This window comes from Gouania willdenowi, chromosome 6, assembly GCF_900634775.1.
Source record: "Gouania willdenowi chromosome 6, fGouWil2.1, whole genome shotgun sequence".
NCBI classification, from domain to species: domain Eukaryota; kingdom Metazoa; phylum Chordata; class Actinopteri; order Blenniiformes; family Gobiesocidae; genus Gouania; species Gouania willdenowi.
Window position 1 is genome coordinate 56,973,804 of NC_041049.1, and position 26,009 is coordinate 56,999,812.

Genomic DNA, 26,009 nt, shown 5'->3' on the forward strand with positions numbered 1-26,009 from the left:
GTACTTCTTTTTGATTTCTTCATACATTTTTGTGTTTGTTTTTTTTTTTGTATCGAGTTTGATCAATTTAAGAGACTTGAAGTAGTTAGTGAACCAGATAAACACATTTCCCAAAGGAGTACAGTCTTGCCATTTACAAGTATGAATACAATATTTAACCATTAAAATAACAACTTTGTGACATCAGAGATACTTGAGTCCAGATTGTCCATGAAATAAATAATGACTTTGGAAGAAAAGCGTGGTACATTGCTTTTTAGAGACAGCCAGCTGTGAATGTCAGTACAAAACATATTTGTCTTTATGCAACTAAAAAATAAATGTTCAATGGTTTCTTTGGAGGATGAACAAAAAGTGCATATGGTTCAGGGTCAAAATGTTCATCCATCTCTAAACCCGCTAATTCCCGTTTATCAGGGTCGCGGGGAGGGTCAAAATGTGAAGTCTTTTATCTACCTAATCTCCAACACGGTATATGCCAGACATCATCTTAAAATGTGTTTCTTTGACTTTTGGGGGAATTGGGTTTACTAAGTAAAAAGAAAAAAGGTTTGTGTTTACACTGTGCACTTTTGCTCAATAACAAAAAGGTGAGGACTACACCATTGTCGTGTGTTGATGACGCACTCACTGGGACTTTCCGGGTACGTCATTAGGGACTTCCGAGGTATTTTGCTCGCGCCAGCAGAGTTCATGTTGTTAACGCAGTAACCGTCGCAGAGCTGCTGTGGCCCACACAGCTCCAGAGAGACCATGAATACACTACCGGCTTCGAACGGGTCCTGAGACGTTTTGATAAACGAGAAGTCGTCGTCGGCCGTGGCTGTGAGACTGAGACCAGGCGGAATGTCAACAACGCGGCCCCTCCTCGGGATGAGGCGAGTCACCGAGCTAACGTGCTCCGAGCACCCGGGCAACAGGCTCCCTGTGTCGGCTGGAAGACAACAACAGCAGCAAGAAGCAGCTGTCACCGTGGACGAGTTCACGGTCCTGGAGAATAAGGAAGAGGAACTGAAATGCGCAAAGCCTCGAGTGGAGCAGATTTTCAAAGTGGCGTTTACCATTATTGGTCTATTGGACCACACAGGACAGCCGCACGGCAGCAAAACATTACGGCAGATATGGCTGCAGCTCCGGGGGAACAGGGACGACGTATCAAAGGCTAAGGTAAAGGCTCAGTGGGCGCTTTTAGAAGAGAAATACAGATCATTGTGACACGTTTGAAACTGCGACACATATAGTGGTTTGGACTGAGCAGGTGCATCGCTGCTCCCTGATTGGCTCCATTTTCGTCACTGAACACACAAGACAAGCCTGTTTCTGCCTCTAAAAACAATACAAATCATTACGTAAAGTCATAATTATGCGAAAAAAAGTCATAGATTTGAGAAAATTGTTTTTTTTAATGTAAAGTTGCAAAGAAACATACATAAATATTTTTTTCAATAAAGACTAATTCATGTACTAACACTGTTTTCTTCACTATGCACCATGTGTTGAATTCAAGTTGAATAAGCAGCCATAATATGTGTTTTGAATAGCTGTGGGAACCTCAGGGTATCTCACCATACGATACGCGATACAAAGACCACGATAACGATTATCTCACGATATGACGATACTGCGATTATTGATATATTGGTCAGAAATCAATCTGCGATAATCTATGACACAACATGAAAAAAAGATTAAGTGAAAAAAAAATACAATTTTTATTTTATATGTCTAAAAGACAATAAATTGAAAAAGTGTCCTATGAACAGTGACACTATTTTAGTGCAACATTTCTGTAAATAAGTGTCAACATACCAATGTAAACGAATGTGTCTCCAATAGTGCTTTCTGTAAAAGAAAAATAGTGTCTTTCTTACCAGTGACACCATTATAGTGCAATATTCCAGTAAATAAAATATTGGTTCCTTCAACAATGACAACATTTCTGTGAAGACCTACCTGCACATTTTAGTGAAAAAGCAGAAAAGGTTTTAAAAAAATAATTAAAAAATCAATACTTAGTGGGAGCATATCTGTAATCGATCGTGCGGAAAAAAAATACTGTGATATATCGCCGTATCGAGATATCGTCACACTGCTAGTTTTGAATGAAGAATTATTCAAAGTGTCAGAATGGTAACAGTCAGCATCGGTAGACTGCAGCAATTGCTCAGTTTGTATCTCATAATTATGACTTTACTTTCTCATATTATACATAATTATTTTAATTTTTTTTAGTGGCCCGCTAAAAAAAATAAACATGACCACGGCAAGTCATAATTATGTGTTAGTAAAGTTTATATTTTATATATTTATATTTTATATTTCATAATTATGATATGCTGTTACTGACTGACTGTTGACATTCTCATTTACACTTATAAACACATATTTTGGCTGTTTATTCAGTTCTTATAATTCAACATATGTTGAAAAATGATTCTGTCACAGTTTTGTATGTTTTTTGTAACTTTACATAAAAAATAATTTTCTCTGAAGTATAACTCTTTCTTATAATTATGAATTTATTAACTCATAATTATGACTTTCCATAGTGATTTATTTATTTTTTTTAGTGGCAGAAACAGGCTTCCATAAATTACATTGAAACTGTTTACTATTAGTACGTAGTTAGTTACCTATTTTAAAATAATAGGTTCCTTTTCTAGAAAATAGCTCATTGATGACCTGGCTTGATAAATTGAATATTTATTATTTATATATTCAAAGTTCTCTCTCATTTGCATAGTTGTGTTAACCCACGTAAACAACATATTATAAGGTCAACAGCAGTGTTCATTTTGTTGACTACAAATTTCCATCATAGTTTTCATCAAGTCTGTTTTTTAAGTAACAATAACTAGACTATGATGAATGAAAACTATATTTGTTTATTTATTTCACTAAAGTCATTAAAACACATTTCTTTCTCCTCCACATTAAAAAAAAGACAAAAAGATGAATGAAAAGGAGAAAAGAAGTAAAACGTATGACATCTGCCCCCTCCATAAAACAAATAACATTAAATAAAAGCAAAATGCAATGCATTAAAATATATTGATAGTTTTGTCAACTAATTAAAACAAAGCTATAATTTCATCACAATAATGAAATCCAATCAGGACGAATGTGATTTTGTGGTCTCATGCATTGATCACATAATAATGTGTCATTAACACCATCCCATATCAGGTTAATAAATGGTCATTTATTCTTTAAAAATTGCATAAACTCTAGTTATTATGCTGTATATTTTAGCCAACTATCCATTTGAACTTACTGTCCTTGTTGTGTATAACCTTAATATTAGAAAATTTTTCCAGTTTTTATTTTGAATTTAGTCCTATATATATATATATATATATATATATATATATTATTATTATTTTTTTTTTTTTTTGTCTTATTAATCATCATTCCCTTTTCTGTGTCACTTTTACACTCATGTATGTTTCACATCAACTGTATACAGTCATTTAAAGGGCATTTCCATTATAGAAAAACACTTCCATATGAAATCGAAACACTGGCCAAACTCGAGGTTATAACACCATGCTAAACCACGGCTGAAACTGAAACAAACAAGTAAACGCCAACTTCTACATATACTGTCAAATTGTCTTTCCTGACTTGGGTTTACTTGACGTCATTGTATTAACAATGTCATTCTACTTTTAATTCGGATGAATTTTCTAATCTAATTGTATTTCATTGATTTTTTTTTCTTTTCTTTTCCCATTTAATTTCATTTTTTAACATTATAAAGACCTAACCAGGGATGGGGTTGCACCAATTAGACATGGCTATATATGTATTCAATAAGAAATCTGCTCTAATGCCTTCATTCCTCAAGTTCAATCAATTCAATAATCAAACTAAACGGCTGCATGAGTTAACAACTTGAAAAGGCTACATTTTTTTCATTTTCTTTGCAAACCTCTAGAAAGGTTATTTAATTAATAAAGTTTGTAGTTTGTCAACACCAGACAGATATCAGGAAGTAATAAATGATTCCCTTGAAAAATATATATTGTGAAATATTCCCATTATTCCTGAGCTTAAGTGTCTGTGGTAATTTACCGGAAATGTTCCACCTTTGTAACTCTAGTAACTGAGCACAGTACTGTAATAGACTAGACTCTGTTATATCTGATCTTGACAAATCTGGACCATTTAGGAGTGTTGCACTCAAACAGCTGCTGGGTGTAGAGTGTGTGAGCATTATAATAATAAAATGGGAAAATGTACTTTATTTACTTATTAGTTAAAATACTGTATAAAGGCAGATAAACCAAAAGGACAAGTAATCTAAATTTTGCTTTCAGTTTTAAATTTAGCTTTTCAACTGGTCTGTATAAAGGCCAGTGAGCATGACTTAAATACTCTTTGTTGTTGGTATTTTTTTAAATGATGGGACTTTTTTTACCCTTTTAGTTTCCACGCAAGGTGTTTTATTATCGGAGTGTTATAACACATTGGTTGTTCTTAGGGATGTCCCAATACAATTTTTTCATTTCCGATATAATACTGATATTGCAGCCTTGCGTATCAGCTGATATCGATATTGAGCCGATATCAGCATGAATCATCCATACTTTCTTTACTTTCATTAAAATCATAATTACTTGTTCTGTAGTGTGGAATGTTCGAAAAGGCTTCATCAAGTGATGTTACCATTTATTATTAACCAGTTGGTTACATGCATTTTAACCTTCAACATAATGTCTACAGTATTATAGAATTGAATAAAATAAATAAAAAGTAAATTGCAAAAAAAAAAAAAATTAAAAAATCAGAAATTTGAATCAGATATTCGTTTTCAGGCTGATATCGGATCGGTACACCCCTAGTTGTTATATTGCACAGTTGGAAACTTTTTGATGATGATTATTTAACCTTAAAAGCTACAAACAAGTATTTATGATCTGGATTACTTTCAGCGAGATCATCCCCAGGGTTTTTTTGTTTTTTTTTTGGTACTTTTAACTTTTTATAAATGTATGACATTACCTGTGAAGCACGTGCTGCTTTCACTTGGAGCTGATTCATCCTCTCATGTGCCACAGGCAGGAGATTCCACCCTATTATTCATGTTTGATTACAGAGCATGATGTCAGCTGTACTTCTCAACAGTTCCTTCTCACTGTGTACATTGAACCAAGTCAAGTCAAACAAGTACTTTTTAATGTTTTCTTTGCTGTAATCAAAAAAAATGTTTACTGCCACTGAAATATTCCAACTAAAGATTTAAATGAATAAGATTAATTTAGAGAAAGATGAGTGCACATCTATTTTGATTTGTTTGAAATGTGTTAACATAAACCCTTTGGAGTGCATTGTGAGAACAGTAGTTGTGTTGTTCTCCTGACATTAAATGTTCTCCTTGACCTGCAGGAATATGTTTGTGGACTGTGTGACCCAGAGCTGCAGAAAGAGGAGCTCTACCCAGTAGACATGCACTGTATCTTTGCTGGTGCTCGAGGCCTCTTCCTGGACAGGCTCATACGGGACACTAGTTCAGAGGTTCTGGTGCCTGAGCCGGGCCGTCTTCGTCTGCTGGGCCAGGCGGAGCCAGTCGTGATGGCTCAGAGCAGAGTGCAGCAGTTTGTAGCATTATTCAATGTAAGTCTTGAAGAAAATGCGACCAGTAGGGCTGGGCGATATATCGATATATCAAGTTTTCTATACAGGTGATATAGAAAATTACAATATCACCTACATGGATAAATATACGTTTTTAATATGTTATTTTTATTAATATAATCTTTTCAGGAGTCGTTGCTTTCACTCCTTTTTAGGACTTTTTTAGATTGCTGAGTGCGTCCTAACCCAGACCTATAGAACTCACTCACACGTGCTGTCCCTTAGAGGAGAATAAGCCAAAAGTGGCACATATTGTGCAGCTATTTGTTAATAAATGTCCCAGTCCCATTGTGTACTTTTTCCTCCTGTTGTGTATTTTGTTGTCCTATGTATTTTTCCAGTATTGTTGGATGTCTTTCTGAGTCGTTTGTATATATTTTGGTATGTATGTAGTTTATGGATTTTTGTTGTTCCATTGAGTATTTTTTTCTCTTCTTGTGTCCTTTTGTGGATTTTTGTTGTTGTTTTTTTTATAGGTTTTTTTTTTTTGTGTATTTTTGTTCTTTTAAATATTTTTGTTTTCCCATTGTGCATTTTTTCTCCTTTTGTATATTTTGTTGTCCTATGTATTTTTGTTGTTCTTTTGTGTATTTTTTCTACTTTTGTGTTCTTTTGTGTATTTTTGTTTTTCTATTGTGCATTTTTTTCTCCTTTTGTGTATTTTGTTGTCCTATTAAGTATTTTTTGCTGACATTTTGTGCATTTACTTTTGGAACCGCTAGTAAATGCACGTTATCTATATATTTTAACAATCCTAAAGCACTGTGATGTTATTTTAGCCTTTGTGGCAGCAAATTTCACCCAGAATTGTCTTTCTATTCAGACTTTATTTGAACTAAAATTATCTAGATTATATTATATATTGCCATTTTGAGAAAAAAATATTGTAATATGAATTTTGGTCCATATTACCCAGTAGTCCCCGGACACCTTTTTGTTTAAATAAATAAGGTGTTAAGCTTTTCCTAGTTTATGCCTACATATTTAACACTGTAATTGCAATTATCATGTATTTTTTACTCCGTTGTTGGTGTTTTTTTACAGGAAAAGCGAAGTCTACCGAGTGACAGAGAGCCAATAGTGAAGCGAGCGTTTAAATCCTTTGTGGAGGAGAGGGATGATAAGTACACCATGGAGCTTCTACTCCTGCCCAGTGCACTGAAGGAGGAGTTACTGGGACTGGTTCACAGTCCCACAAGCATAAACACATCTTCTCTGGTTAGTCTATGTGTTTCTTATCTACAAGGCCAAACAGATGTGAACAAGGACATCATTTTCATTTTTATCAGAATTTACCAGCATCTGTTAAAACCTGCCATTTTAATCAGTTATACTGGTGATTCATTGACATAAAATCTTGATAATTAGGCAAACAAATGTGTTTCCATAAACAAATGTAACATTTAACACCAGGCTTTTAATGGAGACTCCCATCCAAAAGTTAATGCATGTATAGAATAGATCAATGGTTTTACATGAATGTAGGTATTAGTTATAAGCAGGGTTGGAGTCAATTACTTTTTTCAGTTACAATTACATTTTCAATTACCCATGTTCAGTTACGGTTACAGTGACCAGCATTTTTTCCAATCATAATTAAATTCCAATTATTTTTATATCCTCAGTAAATTACAATTATGTTCTCAATTACTGAAGTTCAATTACAATTAATCACAATTACTGAGCCTGAAATAAAAACCTAATAGAAGTTAATCATCCTCTTGTGTTAGCTTTCTGTTAGCATCTCTTATGATAATAGATCATAAATACACTGTAAAATACACTAAGATAAATATCTATCATCTAATTTATTTCCTATCTATTGGTTTCCTTGTTAGTCTTCCTAATCAATGAAAAATATAGGTTTTTAATATTTCTGGTGCGGGCATCTGAGCGTTTTTTTGTGTCAGTATACGCCTCAATTTAAATAAAAAAGAATTGATAAAATGTGTGAAAGCTTGTTTTGAAACATTTTAATAATTGATCTACATATGTGTAGAACTGTACATAGAACTTTAACATGGTTTCCTAGTTTAGCGTTAAATTATAATTGGCAATTTTTTAATAGAACTTTCATGGCAATTGCAATTACAAAGTCAATATTCTAAACTTAGTTACAATTTAATTACGATTATGACAGCAACAGCTTTTTAAAATTACAATTATAATTACGCTATAATTGTAATTAATAATCAGTTATGTGATTACAATTATTATTGACCCCAACCCTGGTTATAAGTGTATAGATGTTTTGGAAAGACCCTAATACACCAAAAGCATTCCAACATTGTAATTAAAAGACATGAATTTCTTATCTTGTGGATTTTCCGTGTGTGCGTGCGTGTGTGTGTCTTAGCTCAACCAGACGCTGCATCCGAGCGGGACAGACATGGACCAGGACTGTTCACGGAGCAGCACCCCAGTGACAGAGCTCTCCAACCGCATCTTGGACACCAGCTTTGAAGAGAAAGGAACCATTGCATTATCCATCAGTGGAGGTGGGAAACCAGGCGGGGGCATCAGTCTGGGACCTGACTCCGTCCTGCTCAACGGCATTCGGTCTTCACACAAGCGACGCTCATCTGAGAGTGAAACCCGGGACACAAAAAGACAGTATTCCCTGGAGCGGAAGGAAGAGTCCCCCGATAGAGCGAGGGAACGGGAGAGGCAGAGAGAAAGAGAGGGCCGCAGTGTCAGCACTAGCTGCAGGTCCAAAACCCCCTTGGCTTCATCGTCTTTCTCTTCCTCAACCAAAGCAAACACGGTTGTTGGTGTGATCACAATGGACTCAAACGACGGCCTCTCAGATGACGGAGAAGCCGTGAGCCCTGAAACCAACCTCCGCTGCTTAGTCAATTTCTTCAGGTAACCATCATTTATTTGTGAGATGTCACAATATGATGTAAGAAACAGTACATTAGTGTGTGTATTAGTTCACTTTGTTTCTAGAGATTTACTTAAAATCACTATAAAATGCTCTTCATATTTGTTTGTGGAGGGTTCCTGTTTTAGAAGTGATTGATGATCAATATTGGAATTAACATTTTAGGATGATATACAGCTGCAGCGTAAGGTCAATTATAATTGTAATCGTGTAATTGATAATTATTCACAATTATGGCATAATTATAATTGTAATTTTAAAAATCTGTTGCTGTCGTAATTATGATTAAGTTGAATTCAAATATTTGACTGTTATTGTAATGCATGTATGTAATTGTATGAAAATTCTATAAAGATTGTCAATTATAATTTAGCGCAAAACTTGGGAACCATGTTACAGTTCTATGTACAGTTTTACACAAATGTAGTTAAATGTAGTTAACAATTATTAAAATATGTTTTATATCAAGCTTTCCCACATTTTACCATTTACAAAAAATTTAATCTAGGACTATACTGACAAATAAGACTCAGACGCCCACACCAAAAATATTAAAACTTATACAGTATATTCATTGATTATGAAGCTTAACAAGGTAACCAATAGATAGGAAATAAATTAGATTATAGAGATTAGTTTTTAGTGTATTTTACAACTGATTTAGGACTCATTATCATAAGAGATGCTAACACAAGAGGAAGGTTAACTTTTATTAGGTTATTTATTTCAGACTCAGTAATTGTGATTAATTGTAAATAAACTTCAGTAATAAGCCAAATCAGCATTATCAGTACGCATGCGCGATTCCCGGGTCAATATATCCGGGTCAGAGTTCACGACTACCCAGCGTGTCAACAAAGCCCCTGTCTAGCGGAACAACCGGCTACTTATACGGACTTTTAGGCATTTACTTTGCTTAAGGTCGTTTTAAGGCAATATGCCAGGGTCCCATTGTTCAGTGCGTGGCTGTTCCAACGGTACACGTGGGCTTAATACGTGGATGAAAGCGTTTTGCCCCGTTCACGAGTGCAATAAAGGAACCTCACGATGTATATGCGACCCGCCATACGTACTCATCCCATTTCCTACTGAAAGAAAAGATCCAGAACGTCATGCCGAATGGATTAAATCAGTAAGTTTGACATATACTGTACTACATTAAAGCTAACTAGCAAACTAGTATATAAATATTATATTGTGGTGTACATGTTAGAGAGGTGTCTCTCACCCAGCAGGTTTCGGGGGTTTGTTGACGTCCTTTTCTTTCTCGCCACAATATGCCCGATCCCCCCAGGATCAACTGTCAACATCGATCTCGAGCAGAGATTTATAATCAAGGTTGACAGCCTCTCGTTCCTGCTGTTTTGTCAAAACTATAGGCGCTTTTTGAAATGACAATGCCCAAGCGAGGGCCACCAGTTCTTTCTTCCTCTTCCCAGTAACAACGTGTCCACGTCTCTTACAATATTCTTTTAAAACATCCACTTTACAACGCTCAAAATATTCAATATCTTTGTCAGACTCGGCCATGTTTACGTTTTATGATACGAGCTAGGCGGGAGCTGGGTAGTCCTGACCTTTGACCCGGACCAGCATGCTTTGCGCGCAGCGAGATGCCGAATCCGCTTATTGAGAACGTAATTGTAATTGACTTTATGAGGACAAAAAAATAATTGTAATTGGAAAAAAAGCTGGTCACTGCAATCGTAATTGAACATGGGTAATTGAAAATGTAATTGTAACTGAAAAATGTAATTGAGCCCAACCCTAGTGAGCTTTAATATCATTAATAGGTTGTAAAATGGATACTGAGAGAGAATGTTCTGAGCAGCAACAGCTTGCACTTAAAGCACATTATCCCATAGGGACATGTTTAAGATTTAAGATGTAGTATAAACCACATTGATCAATAAAGAGAATATCATTTGTTTAAAAAATCCATGAAAGGTAGAGATTACCGCTCGAAAGTTTTGGTATGGTAGAGAGACGCAGACTGATGCATAGAGGTTTTTTTTACTTCATTGTGATATCACGGGGAAAAAAACACAAGAAATCACAGTAAGAACAAAGTAAAAACATTTGTATGCATAATTTTAATCCCACAGTGCAATGCACAAACATGTCATGTTTACCGTGGAGATAAAAACAAACTTTCAAGCTGCAATTTCTACTTTTTACGTCTTAAATTTTTCGACAAAATGATCTTTGATTTATTGATCCATGAAGCTTATACTATAGATAGATTTGTGTCCAGCAGCTTTAAATTCATTGAATGGTTTATTAAATGTCAGAAGTAATGATAATGAGGAATTCATTTAGATTGTATTATATACTGTACCTCTCCAGCAATTATCTGTAATCTGAGCTGAAATGATTTATGATTACTTAAGTGTTAGTTGAAAATGCTGCTTTCCTATGCTGTGTTATCAATAACTGAACAGTTTCCAAACCCTTTGTTCCCAGAACCATGGGTTACCAGCAGGAGGTGGTGGAGCGAGTGGTGAAGGCCACTGGGCAGACGGAGGATACCTTCCTCCTCCTGGAGAAAATAGTGCAGGAAACCAAGCGTTGTGAAGAGGAATGTAAAAAAGTGGGAAAAGAAACCAATTTGAACTCTGCCTCCTCATCCACTTCCACAGTCTCACACCTCATGGAGAAAGAGCGTAATTTAAGCCGAATATTCATGGAGCCAGGCAGGACCAAGGAGAAGCATGCCAGCAAGAGCAATGGGCTGGGCCACCGCAGACAGTGCAGCAGCAGCGAGACCAGAACACAGCAGGTACTTTATTATACCTCCATACCTGTGGGACTTTTTTAGTGTCACAGTCAGTGTAGCTGTCCTAAATCTATATATATATATATATATATATATATATATATATATATATATATATATATACACGGCATATATATTTTATTTTTTAAAACATTTTTATCGTGTGCCACGAGGGTTGCAAAGATGTGGAACAATTTCCAGAAATAAAGTTTCAAAAATATGTTCAATTTGGCAAATTTCTCATGAATTCCCATTAAAGGTTTTTGACTTTTTTTTAATGGTATTATTGTAAATGTATGCTAATATTAATGTTTGAATATGATGCAGTTATTTGAAATTACTTTCTGGTTATTTTCAATAAATCATTCCCATGAAAGTTTATTTTTTGAACATTCCCAAAATATGTTTAAATTTGCATCCTTATATGCCACAGTTTTCATTGTACCAGTACATAGTACTAAACAATACTTAGCCTCCTGTTGAGTGTTTTTCCTTTATCTGATTCCTTTTCTTTAATTGTTAACAGTCATTGACAATTTAATTGACCAAAACTAAAACACAACAAAAGAAAAACTAAACATCCCCTCTTTGCATTTTAAATATTTTTTTTAAATTATGATTTGTTTATTTTATTCTTCATAAAATCAGTTCTTTATAACACACATTCAAAAATCAAATGAGCGTTGGCAGCAAAGGTGAAACTGTAACTATCATAAAAACCCATAACCTAAGTCTAGCAGATTGCTCAACTTGTTTCACTATTTTTTAGTTAAAAATGAAGAAGTTTAAACACAGTAGAGCATCATTTAAAAAGTTGGAAGTAGTTTTATGCTGAAACTGGAGTGTTTAGATGATGAGGTTTTTACGGTAGTTGCATTATAAACAAAAGCCAAAGACTTCCTCATTAGGGACACAAAACGTGTACTAAACTAATTATATGCAATCTATTATTGTAAATGAATTGCAATAGTGCTCTTACTGCAAACTCTATGCAATTTACAGAAAGTACCATTGGAAATGTAAGAGTTTATTGCTTTTTGTTCAAGCAAAATCTGTTGTTTAAAATCTGTTCAGTTAATTTGAAAGATAATTTGGGTAGGGCAAACTTTTAGGTCAAATAACCATACTATAGTCATTGTATCATTTTCAGTTTCTTTTCAACAGTTTGAAATATGACAAGTGTTCCTTTCAGATTTAAAAAAATAAGTAAATGATGTTCCATCGTTGTTTCAGGTCATCACTATCAGGAGGAGCTCCAGTGCACAGGGAGGGACGGGAAACCAGGAGGTTATTGCTGTTGATGATGACAATGATGAAGATGATGTCCTCATCATGGACACTAAAACTGCAGACAGCAGGACGGACCGGGCTCTGACAGTGCCACACCTCGACACACAGTCTGGGTCCAGAACTGACTTCTTAGCGCGAGGTGGGGGGAGTGTCTCTCAGAGGGATTATCTGACTCGAGGTGGGACTCAGACTTTGGGAGGATCTGTGAAAGTTGAAAATGTGACAGCGTTGCGTAGCACGCCTCAGTGGCTAACTGGACCTACGTCATCTTTGGCTTTAACCCCAAGTGTAGGTATTAATTTATTGCACATTGTTGTTATATCGTTGTTTGAACTTGTGACTTAAAAAGGGAGAAAAAAGGCCTGACTGTTATTTTAAAAAAATAATTTCAAATGCCTTTGTGTCTGACATCATTTCTCCTTGAAGGACATTTTCAGTTTTTCAACAAATGTTTCATTATCACACACGTATCAAACTTAAGGCCCGGGAAGCAAATCTGGCCCTTTAGACCATCCAATTTGGCCCCCAGGAGAAAGTTAAAAAGACAGAAAAAACATAAATGATGGTCAATGTTAAACCATAAATAATTGGTCACAAAATCAATGAAATTTTTAAAGAGAAAATCCTGAAGGGACTGATATCTGTCAATTATTGCCTGGATATTGTCAGTGCCTTGCACACTTGCATACAGTATGTATGATTTATATGTCATGTAAAGTACAAATTTGGGGAGATTCATGTTGAAATTGCTCGTTTTCCTGCCTAAAATCTGTGGCCCACTTAAGATCAAACTACTACCGTGTTTGGCCCCTGAGCTAAAATGAGTTTGACACCCCTGCATTATTGGAGTAATGTATCATTTTTTTTTTGGTCCCTGACCTACAGACATTTTAGTTGAACAATAGTTAGACATAAAACTTTTATTGTTGTAACTGGAATATTCAAAGCCTGGCTTTAAAAAAACAACTTATATTATTTAAAGAAGGGTCACCTGTACTCAGCATGTACCCTTTTTTTTTTTTTAATCACTTTTTTTCAAATCTGTTGTGTATTTATTCAATTATTTTGTTTCTAATGGAGATGGAAAAAGCCTAATTTAAAACTGTTTGTTTTAGAAATTAATCGAACAGTAACACACACTGAACTTTTTAATGCTAACGTGTCAAACATGTTTGTGCGTTGACTTTCTCCCACAGTCCGCTCAGCCCATCACTCGGCCCTCTCCTTCGCCCTATCAGACCATCAGCCATATGAGTTTTCACGGGGCCGTGGCTCGGACTCCTCCTGCTAACGACCCACCAGCTCCCCCAGTGACCGGCTTGGCTCGGTTCCACCAGTCCCTGAAGACCCGGTACATCCTGAAGCTGCTGGATGAGCCAGGACCACCAGACCTCAGACACGTGATCATAGACGGCAGCAACGTGGCTATGGCGTGAGTACACAAACACACACACACACACACACACACAAAAGAAAAGAGATCTTTATTAGAGGATGCAGGAGGTATCCTCACTATTGTTATGAGTTTTTTCTTCCATATGCGTTAACTCCTCCTACATGTTTGTCCGATTTTGACAAATAAACTTGTCAAAAAATTCTGAATGTTCCTGAGATTTATGCTATGCTATGCAATTATTTCCAACTTTTTCCAATCATTTAGACCTTTTTCAGCCTTAATGCTAATAATCAGCTACTGCCAGGTTAATGCTTAGCTAATACTAGGTGAATGCTAATGTTAGGTGAATGCTATTTCCAAGATAATGCTAAGCTAATACAGTGTGACGCAGGCCAGCACCTGCATCCTCACTTGCATTTTCTTCAGGAAATGAAAATATTCTAGTTTGTTCCTCTTTATAAATGAAATGACCTAAAAAAAAGCTTTCTAAACAAATAAATGTATTTTAATCTGTGTTTTAATGCTTTTCGTAGACACGGATTTACAAATACAGGCTGTATTTTGTACAGAAACCTTGTATTTTTTTAAATTATTGTTTTACATGAGTTAAAGCAGTATTATTACAATGAAATTTTAAAGTCAAACTACATGTGAACTATCTTGTATAATCAGTTCAGGGTTCAAAATAACTTTAATTTATTGTTTTCACCCATTGGTAAAACCCTGTTTATTATAAAGTAGTTTATGTTTAGAAGCGTGTGTTTTACTTGAAGGCCTACATCACCAGTGTGCTTTGCACTGGTTCTATTTTTACAAAACTAAATAAAATCAGTGCTTTATCCTGCAGCAGGCTACCAGGAAATTAGATGATTCTGTCCAAAAAAAGGTGCAGCTAAAGGTCGTTTTTGAGTTATTACTGCTACTCTGATCACAGTTCCACTGTGCTTTTCACAGGTTGCCTAACCTCGTTTAATGACAATTAAGCTACAATTTGTAGAACTTCCCTTTAGCCTGCTTCATCTCTGACAAACACAGAGAAACATTTTCTCCTGTTCTTCAGTGGTTTTGGGTGGTTTTAGGTATTACAAATGTTGGGAAAGTCTATGTGCTTCAATCATCACAGATGGGTTGAAGTGTTTATCTTTAACTTTTTAAATAAAGATAAGTTTACATTACTGGAACACATTTAAAAGTCAGCATGACTCTTTCAAAAATGATTGTAGCATTCTTTTAGATTGGAAAGTGATTTTGTAATCGGTTTTACATGCAGCTAGTGTCAACAGTTCAGTGTTATCAGCAACCAAAGGACAAATGCTTGGCAACTGCTTGTGTTGGCAACAGGATGACACGGCAGGCAACCAGCTGATTTTACTTTCTCATTGTTCCCTAAAATCACTCTTCTTACACTTTTTATTTATAATAAAATGCACACATTGTAGTTGGCATCAACATATTCAATAAATCTCAATTGAATGCGTAGTGCAGTGATATGGGAACTTGTGGTTAACTTTGTTGGAAGTTTTCAATAACACTTTAGTTGAAGTTTTACACCTTAGGCTGTAATTATTATGACATGACACTTGTCATTAGCATGAATAAGGTGTCATGAAGGGTGTCATTAAGTTTTGTTTGTTACCTTAACCCTAACTAGATCCATCCACCTAACCCCAAGAAATGTCAACATAGCTCCAAAGGTGTCATAATTTAGTAAAAAAAAGTGCTGAAATTTAGCGAACAACACTTAATAACAGCCTTCATGAGACTTAATTCATGCTAATGACAGCATAAGTCAGCCTTATGTAAAGTAAAAGTTAAGTAAAGTGTTACCAAGTTTTTTTTTTTTATAACATTTGTTTCTGTTGAGTCTTCATCATTTAGCTTTGACCTATACTGATTAACAGAGAGAAGAGCAAAAGAAAACACAAACTAGTTCAATTTCAAGCCCTTCAAATGTGCAGAATCAACTTTTTTCTGTCATTTTTTAACTGTGAGCGAATTATCACACATGCATATAGAGAACCTGTAAACTGGCCAGAGAAGAACTTTGTGTTTCTCCCTTTGAGTTTGCATTGACCACTTTGTCACCATGCCATTTGCTAATAGGTCGACATATTCTGTAAATGTATCGTTCAGGCAAGAGACCAGTACTCATTATTAACCAGTTCATTAATGAAAGATGCATTCATTTGTTTAGTGATGAACAAAGCAGATCAAAGTGTCATAGGTTAGTTAGTGCTCTCAGATGAACCAGCGTCTCATGTCTGCTGGTAGCGGCTGCTCTTGTTTTGCGTTTTCCTGCAACAACCACTCATTTGTTATTTCACTGGCAACTGACGTTTGCGTGCTTGTCCTGCACGTCACCACCAACAATCTGGGTCAGATGATGTTATAACTTACAAAGTGTGTACTTCCACTAAGTTTAGTGTCAATAACAATCAGTTGGTAATAAAAAAAATGATAAGTGTTGTCATGTCATTTCAGTGTTGTTGACATTTCCATAATCAGGGTGTCATATGTCTCCCTTATGAAATGGTTCAGGAAATAAAGGACATATCTACATAAGCATTACTTTCTATCTAGTGGACGCAACAGAAAAACATACTGGATTAAAAACACTTATTTATAGGTCAGTGTAGAAAACATTTCAAAGGTCCATTTAAGTATTTAGTCTCTTTTTGCAGTTAAATTACCTTCTATTTATCACACCACCTGAAGGATCTTAATGTTAAATACATTATTACAGAAGAGTTTCCCGGTATTTGCCAATGACTGTTTAGAAATGCTCTTTACCTGTGCCCAGGGTTGGGGTCAATTACATTACCGTACATTTACATTACAAATACATTAGCTAGTATTCGCATTAGCATAGCATTAGCCTAGCTATACCTTTAACATAGCATTAGCATAGCAATTACATTACCCTAGCATTAGCATTAATCTAGCATTAGCATTGACCTAGCATTAGCACTAACCTAGCATTAGCATTAACATTAGCTTAGCAATGGCATTAGCCTAGCATTAACATCAGTCTAGCATTAGCAATAAGGTTGAAATGGGTTTAAAAAATAAAATAAAAGTTGAAATGGGCCTCCTGTATCCTCAATAATTAGAAATACTAAGTAAATTATCTGAACTCAATTACAATCCAATTACGATTACACCAGTAACCGATTATTACATTACAATTATGATTACATCATAATTGTAATACGCAATTACAATTGTAATTCACCCCAGCCATGCCTGTGCCTACCCACTTTTAATGTTTATATTCCACGTGTAAAATTGTATGTATTTATGTTGTGGTATGTTGTTTAAAAAGTTGAAAGTCCTGTGAACAGACCCACTGGTAACATGCAAAGCCAACTGGACTGACTTTATTTATTAGTTTATTCCCGTTTTCTTTTGCGATAATTTTTCTACGTTTAACCCTGTTTTTTCCCCATCTCTCCAGTCATGGCCTGAAGCGGTTCTTCTCTTGTCGTGGCATTGCCCTCGCCGTGGAGACGTTTTGGAAAAGAGGCCACCGAGAGATCACAGTGTTTGTCCCACAGTGGCGGCAAAAGAAAGACAGAGTCACAACAGGTAAGGTTTCAATTTAACTTTATTGGAACGGACAAAGCACAGTAATGGTCGTAACATTACGTAAATATGGCAGATTTAGCCAGGATTGGGGTCACTTACATTTTTCAGTTACAATTACGTCTTTCATTATCCATGTTCAATTATAATTCAATTACAATTACAGTGACCAGCATTTTTTCCAACTCGAGATTCTAAAAGCATCTTTCCACCTGTGAGATATATATAATCTGTAATTCCTTAAAGAATATCAAAATGGGGTGATGGCACTGAACCTATTTACATCATGCAGGTATTTGGGTTTTGATGGATTAAAAATGAGAAATTTAAAGCACATCTAATAAAAACATAGATCACTTGTGTATAAAAAATAACTTTCATGTCACAAATGATGGGAATAAATGTATGGACTGATATTGTGTGTGCGCGCGCGTGCGTGCATGCATGCGTGGAGGGGGATTGACCAATCAGAAGGGAGAATTAGTGGCCAAGCGGTTAACGCAGCAAACTTATGGATTCTGTTTTTCTCAATGATGCAGGATCAATTCCCAGTGGAAGCATAAGTGTTTCTATATTTTTATGAGATAGATGAACAGATAATTGCTTTATTGCTTCGTCACATTATACAGATTGTAGATTTTGTAAAATGCATTAACCGCTTGGCCACTGCATCAGCTGTCAGCTCTCTATCCTCATCTCTACATACCGTTTACCTAAATTTAAACAATGAGAGGCAATCTCCATGACTCTCTTTGTTCAGAAATGGCTCCAACAGTCTTTTTCAAACAATCTTAGGAGGAAAATTTCAGCATGCTGCCTTTACAGTGCAGAAATTTTTTATTTTTGGTCCTATAACACCGGCTGGTGCGCTAAAGTGACACAGCGCTCCATCTCCTCCCTTCTGATCAGATTCGTCAATCCCCCCTCCACACTCACTCATTTCTACGAGTACAAATCTGTTTTCCTACAGACGTCTCGCAAAATGTGTGGCAAAACTCAAGCAGTGCACATTCACGCGAGAAAAGTAGTTTGTGTTTCTGTAGCGGCAGACTCGAGAAGTTGTAACCAGAGAATTGTGGTTGTAAATGATAATTGACGCAAGTAATTAATAAATGTGAATAAATGTTGGATTACAAGTTTGCAGCTGTCATTTTATTTGTGTAAATATCAGTCCACACATTTTTCCCATCATTTGTGACATGACATTTATTTCACATTCTACAAGCTCTCCCATTTCACAACATATCTACCTTCATAATTTTATACCAAAAGAATTGTAACTCAAGATCTACGACTGGTCCTTTAAGAGTGAACCAATCATTTTATTGTGTTTTTTAAGTTTGTTTTTTCCTTTGTGTCACATGACATGGATTTGGTCATTTATTTGCAGAGCGACATTTTTTAGAACAGCTCGAGAACTTGGGGTTGCTCTCCTTCACACCCTCCAGAGAAGTCTGTGGTCAGAGGATATCCTCACATGACGACAGGTACACACCCACAGAGTAAAGCTACATCACACATTTCACGGACGTTTAAAGATAAGAGGTTTTTCTGACTAATGAGGTTGACACAAAATACATTTTTTATTAGCACAAAGCCATGGGCTATTTTTTGGCTTTAACTTCCACACATGTATCTGGCTCAATAGGTGACAACTCTAGATATTTTAAACGTAAAGGGCCTATGCTACGAAACTAGATATTTATATCCAGGATTAATCTTCATTAGGGGGCTTCACCTAACCAAACGTTCCCTGTCGGAGAAAAGCTGTTCTACTGGGGATGTAACGATTCACTCAACTCCCAATACGATTCTCGATACTGGGTTCATGATACAATTCTCTCACGATTTATTTTATAAAATGGGACTGCAGACAAATGACTGAAAAATATTCCTTTATTTTTTTGGGGGGGAAAAAACTAGGAAATACTGTACTATTTTCCTTTTGTTTTTCATTATCAAAAGAATCCCTTGATAAACTATTCAAAATAATGCAATTTAACTAAAAATAAATCTTGAATGAAATAAATATAGGAATAATGCAAATGAAGAAGAAGCCTATTAATTTAAATTCTGTTTCTATAGTAAACAATGCAAAACTGCATAATAGTTCTTTTTCTTTTTAAAAGTGCAACTAAAGATGTATTTTGTGCCTTAACAATTGGACTTTAAAAAAAAACATTGCATTGTATTCACGTTAGATATTTTTTGGACCAGCACAGGGTGCTGGTAACCCAGTAGTCAGTTGGCATGCAGAAATTCTTGCAGTGAAGAACAGATGCTATGTTAGGAGACAGAGCTAATAGAAAAACATGACTTTTACAGATATCACGTAATATTACAGATATTCTTTCGGTGCTAAAGGAGTAAGCAATAATTTATGAACATGTTTAAGAGTAGAAGGCGCCCAGAAGGAAAGTAGTAGCAGATTCCGCCCGCCGCCAACACTTCTGGACAAGAGAAGGATATATAAAAAGTACTGCGATTCAATTTTCACAGTATCGATGTGAACCGTGATACCTATGAATCGATTTTTAACTGCTTTGGATTCATCGTTACATCCCTACGTTCTACGAATCTCGATTACAACATGCTAATTTAAGCCAAGTGTTTTCAGCCTGGGTACGTGCACGTTCATATATAAGGGGTGGAGATTGCAGCGTCTGACCAATCAATGGAGATCCCGAAGTAACAGCTTATCACCTTAAACAAATGTAATGAATTTAAATCCACGATGACAGCGAAGAGCAACAGTGTTAGTGCAGCGCGCACCAGGAGGCGGAGCGTTTATACTCGCTCAGATCTGATCCACTTCATAACTTGGTCCCAACCAGGTTAGGTGTTGCTCAAGTTTAAAATTATGAATAATTAAAATCCATAACAGAAAAGGCAGGAAGCTGATGACACTGTTAATGCGTAAAAGCGTGAGATTATTTATGATATTAATCCACTGGATGATAAATGGACAACGCTCAGTTTCACTTTATTACAGCACACATATTTTTCTATTCACGTAGACCTATTTATCACACACACTAGGATGAGAGCACATTGTTTCACAGTCTGTTGTATGTTCCTGCTGATGCGGTCAGCCTCACTATGGCTTATGAATTAATTGATTAATTAATTAAGGACTCCACCCGTCCACCCATACAAAAACACAGGCTTCATCAGTTGACTATAGATCAGTCCATCAGATATAAATCTATATCTTTAAAAAATGATGTCATTGGTAAATGAAAGGATTACATCTAAATATTCAGATCAAATCCACACTGTGACATGTTCACAGAGAACTGATTGGTCATGCGGCGGGACTTTAGTACTCGCCTCCTGACCTAGGCAGAACAAAACCTGCTCCCGACCAGGTTAGTCGTTTAGCCTAAGTTACCATGGTGATTTAGCGCCATAAGATTCGTAGTCCATCACACACTGATTAAATCCTGGAAGTTAGCGTGATAAGAGGTATTCTCGCTTCATAACATTGGCCCAAAGAGTCTAATTTATGTTTGTAGTTTAGCTTTAGATCAAAAAGAGGAAGGGATTAGAATAAGAAGATGTTCGAGGATTGGTATTAGGACAATGCTCACTTTACACTGTAGGTGGGGTTAAGCTGGACCTCCTAAAAACATAGTAATAATAATAACAGTACAGCCATCAGTGACAGTAACTGGACTTTTTTTGTATTGTATCATCTATTATTGTAGCACTCTTGTTTGATGTTACATGTACAAATAAATCATTTGTGATTTTTACTTTCTTTAACTAGTATTTTTAAACCGATGTTTTTAAAGTAATTAACATAACAGAATGTGACTGTGGTGAGTGCTCAAAAAGCTCTTATTTTTGGATTTCACCGTTGGAAATGGAGATATTTCTATATTTACTTGTTGTAAATATATATCATTTGAAAGCTTTATATTCTATGAGGCTTTACAGTTGATGGAGGACTGTGGAAGATGTTAACTGTCCAAGATGTGATGATGGCATGAATTTGGGTGTTTGTGGAGCCAAATACAGTATATATTTATTCAGCAACAGTTTCTTATTGTGGGGATACCAGGTTTTAGTATCACCCGTCCGATGAAGCCTGTTCGTTTGCCGATGTCCGTGTGCGTAATAAGTTCATGTGAATGTCTGCATGTTTATGCTTCCGTCCATCCACTCTTTTCATTATATCCATGTCTTCTAAGGCTCTTATTAAATAAATAGTCTCAGCTTTAGTCCGGGCGGCCATCTTGGATGATATCATCGCGACCGGCCGAGCATCCGCAGAACTACCTGAATTAACTTAAAGCGGAATTAAATGTTTACAAGACCGAAGAATTATTTAATTCTGAATAAACCAGCCACCTAAATTGGATTGAAGTTTAATTCGGAATTACATTTGCATTCTGAATTAAATGGGAGTTAAAGCTCTCATATAAACGTTGCCATTGTGTTCCTCCTGTGAGGTGATTATAGAAAACATGGATTTAAAGTAACAGTATGTGCTCCCCTGAGGACCAGACCAAAAAGAGTTGGTATTATATATTCTACTAATTAAACTTTAGTATGTACTGTTTCTGTAAAATTTATTGATCTGCCGACATTGGGATGTAAAAATATACTTCTTAAAAGCTCATGAGCGTATTTGTGTAATATGTTTGACCTGAAACTTGCATCGATGTCTTATTTCTGCTATTTAGATTGTTCCTGTAATTATGGAATTCCCAGTGACGACTGGAAACTAGCTTGTTCACAGAGAAAGTCCAGAGTGTGTTACTCATAAACACACACACACGTGTCCTTTTCTCTTTTCAGGTTCATGCTCCACTTAGCAGAAATCACCGACGGGATCATCGTAACCAATGACAACCTGAGGGACTTTGTCAACACCAAAGAGACTTGGCAAAAGATCATTAAAGAAAGGTGAGCATGTCTTCAGTTCAGTGTAAGTGTAGTTGACGAGGATGAGTGCTAGTTGAAAATTACGTTAGATCACGTGTGCCAAACTTCAGGTCCGGGGGCCAAATCCAGCCCGGCAGAGCATCCGTTTCGGCCCGCTGGAGAAAGTGAAAATGACAGAAAACATGAATCATTGCATAAATCACCAAATAATTCAGGTGAAAGTTGTTGTTGAAAGAACTCTACATTTTTTCAAAATCCGGCAATTTTTCCCAAATTATTCCACAAAATCTCCCCAAATTAAATAAAAATGTATTAGATGAAAATAAATGCATCAGAGGACATTTACGTATCTGTCACTTATTACTTAGGTATTGTTAATACCGTCAATACTTTGTCTAATTTATAACTGGAAGTCCAAACTTGGGCACATGAATGTAGAAATCGTGTGTTAAAATGAGTTAAACACCCCTGCCTTAGATTCTCAATACTCACCATAGAACAGAAGTTTCAGAACTGCACCGTTGGAGCCTTTGAGAGGAAGAAAGTGTCTCTATTTGCTTTTTAAGTATTTGTTCTTTACTGTCACTGGCAGATTGCTCCAGTTCACTTTTGTGGAGGACCACTTCATGATCCCAGACGACCCCTTAGGAAGACACGGGCCTCACCTTGACATTTTCCTGCAGAAACGCAACAGGTAGATTTACACCTGAGCTCTGATTTCTAGTGTTGTAGTGCTCCAGACCACATTTTAAAGGTCTTGGTCTTGTCTTGGACTGACCAGACTCGGGAATTTCCTGTATGACAACTGCAACCTTCCTAATGTGACTGAGTGACACACACGCACATGCACACACACACACACACACACACACACACACACACACACACACACAGGAGAGAGAGGTGAGGCTGTACATTAATCTGACTTAAAAATCTTGTTTTCAGATATTTAGAATAATTGTGAATTTATCAGTAACAGTAATATGAGTTTATTTTTTCCAAGAATTCGGTTACATCAGTGTTTTTTTGTGTAGTTGAGTTTTCCATGTTCTGCTTTGATAGAGTTGCAGATCCCTTTTTTAAGCCGTCAAATGTATTTAAAATAAACTAAATATATGTTACTTAACTGTCGAACCATGTCATGGTTTTATTTTTATTTGTTTTAATGGTCTTGGTTTCAGAGAGCGAGAGAGAGAATTCTCAGTGTTTTTGAACCTTGGGATCGGGACACCATGTAGGATCACCTGAAATTTCTGAAAAATTGAATTAGATTTTAGAAATGTTTTAATTATTCTTTTTTTTTTTTTAAATGAAATCGACACACAATCTTAAACAACTTTATTTCTATACTTTCACTTAAATATAAATCTAGTTAAACTAAAATGCATATATATATATATATGAGCTCAAACATGATCAAAAACCAATTCTAGAAGAAAAGTCTTTAGGGTCACCTGTAATTCTTGATATCAAAATGAGGTCACGATCCAAAAAATAGGTTGGGAACCACTGCACTAAATACGTTTTTTTTTTCCCACTTATTTACAAAATTATCACTTTTTCATTCCATCATAATGCTCTATAGTTGTTTTTAAATCGTTTTCTCCGCAAAATGTTGCAGTCGGACAAAGGGGGTACTTGGATTCAGAAGTAAGAGAAAGGGGGTACTGTTAGAGTTAGAGCTCATGCTCGTATTCAGTATCTGAGACTAAAAACAGCTCATCAAAGATAAAGACACACATGCAGGAAGAAATGTATAAGTCTAAGCACAGTTTTCAAAAGGTTAAATCTTACACTTTTTCTTTTAATTAGTTATTGTAGTTAGTTAAAGATGACATTTACTGGTGATTTAAAGCAATACAAATTATGTTCAAGATTTATTGATTGATTTATTATTATTATCTATCATTTAGGGGTCTATTGTGTCTGTTTATTTGATTTATTAGGTATATAGAACATGAGTTGTTTAACATGTATTAGGTTTAGTATTTAAAATAGAATTATTCTTATTTGTTAATGATTTAGAATTTGTGCATTTTGGGTCAAACTGACATTTTGGTGTTAATCTGAGTGTCCTAGTTATTTATATCTGATTTGTATCATCGTTAACGTCCATGGTTTTATTGTTAGATTTAGATTAATTAGATGTTCTAAAACTGTTTGTCCTTGTCCTGTGTGGCTTTGAAAATAGTTGGCCTGACCGAGAATGTATTTTATTAACAGGATTATTGAATATAAAGACATAATTATAGTATTACACACAAAAATAAACCATGAAAAATAATCCATTCCAATAGTACGTGAGCCAAAAACACTTGCGAACCACTGATCTCAGGCTGTGATGATCGTAGTTTTAGTTCCAGACCCTGTCTAATTGTTGTTGTTTTCTTGTCGGAAGAAGTCCAGGCACCCCTCCCCCTCTGAGACCAGCAGATATCCGGCTGTCCTCCCAGCAGCAGCAGCCAACCTACGCCCAGGCTCTACATACGACTAATCGGACCCCCAGCTCCCTGATGCCCCACCCCGCTGCACACTGGTCCCACACTGGTGGCCCTGAATGGCACGCTCCACGTCGCTCTCCTTCTCCTTCGCCCTCACCTCCCCCTCAGAGGTCACCGGGGGAGACATCCGAGCTGAAGAAAAAGCTCTACGACATCTTCCCCGACCAGAAGCAGCGCATCGATCGCATCCTCACAGACAACCCGTACATGAGAGACCTGAACGCTCTGTCTGGATTACTGCTTGGATGAATCCACTAAGACACACAAGGAAAGTGTTTCACAAAAAGAAACTAATAAGATTTATTTTACCATTCGGTCCCACCTGAAGGATTCTTTGTTTTAGTTTTTTTGAAGACTTGACGTTCAGAAATGCCTGCTCTTTTTAAAAAGAAATTTGACCAACTGTCCATTTATTTTTATTTTGCTTTTCAACACTGGCGTCGACATAACGCAGCATTCAGCAGAATATGGTTCTGTCTTGCATAGAGCCCTGAATGATAGTGAAAGCGGGACCAACACTGAAACGATGCTGAACCAGTGGCGTGGACCCGTTAAACAGCAGCTTTGATTTTAGCGTACAAAATTCAACAGATGGCCATGTTTTCACCTCCTCCTGCAGACTCTTTTTGTTCATGTTTACCTTCAACCAGCAGGTTTTGCATGTGTTTGAATTCTCAGCTTTCTACACAACATGAGCTACACACAGGACAAGACGACGTCAGGGTGGAGCTCAACGTGAACCGAGGACAATCTCTTATTTGTTTCTACAATGTTACTGGTTGTAGTTTCTCTCCAGGGTTGTTCTATACATTCAAGTCATCTTGTGAATGAAGTGTCGTTGCACAAACAGTTTACAAGGTGCCAAAAAGACTCGTTCATACTTGCTACGTTGTACCAATCACTGAAGGATTTGTTTCTGTTGTATTATAATCTTTTTGTGTATATTGATTTTTTTTTTTGTGAGAGAGAGTGTAAATACATGCAGTTTTGGCTACAGTGCACATATGGATCTATGTATGTGAAACAGACAAATAAATGCAGCATTCCATGTTT

At 36.1% G+C, this 26,009-nt stretch overlaps 1 protein-coding gene across 2 annotated transcripts; it reads left to right on the top strand.

Annotated features, from left to right (window-relative positions):
* Positions 1-846: 846 nt before the first annotated feature.
* Positions 847-26,009, top strand: n4bp1 (nedd4 binding protein 1). Of its 2 annotated transcripts, none has more exons than XM_028449832.1 (12): positions 847-1,167; positions 5,389-5,616; positions 6,682-6,855; positions 7,994-8,502; positions 10,985-11,300; positions 12,531-12,875; positions 13,784-14,019; positions 17,438-17,568; positions 18,956-19,052; positions 22,369-22,476; positions 23,048-23,149; positions 24,854-26,009. In XM_028449832.1, the coding sequence occupies exons 1-12, from the start codon at positions 847-849 to the stop codon at positions 25,203-25,205; spliced, it is 2,919 nt and encodes a 972-aa protein (XP_028305633.1). In that variant the 3' UTR covers positions 25,206-26,009. The 2 variants fall into 2 exon arrangements, with proteins under 2 accessions (XP_028305633.1, XP_028305634.1); XM_028449833.1 differs by having other exon boundaries at positions 24,857-25,205.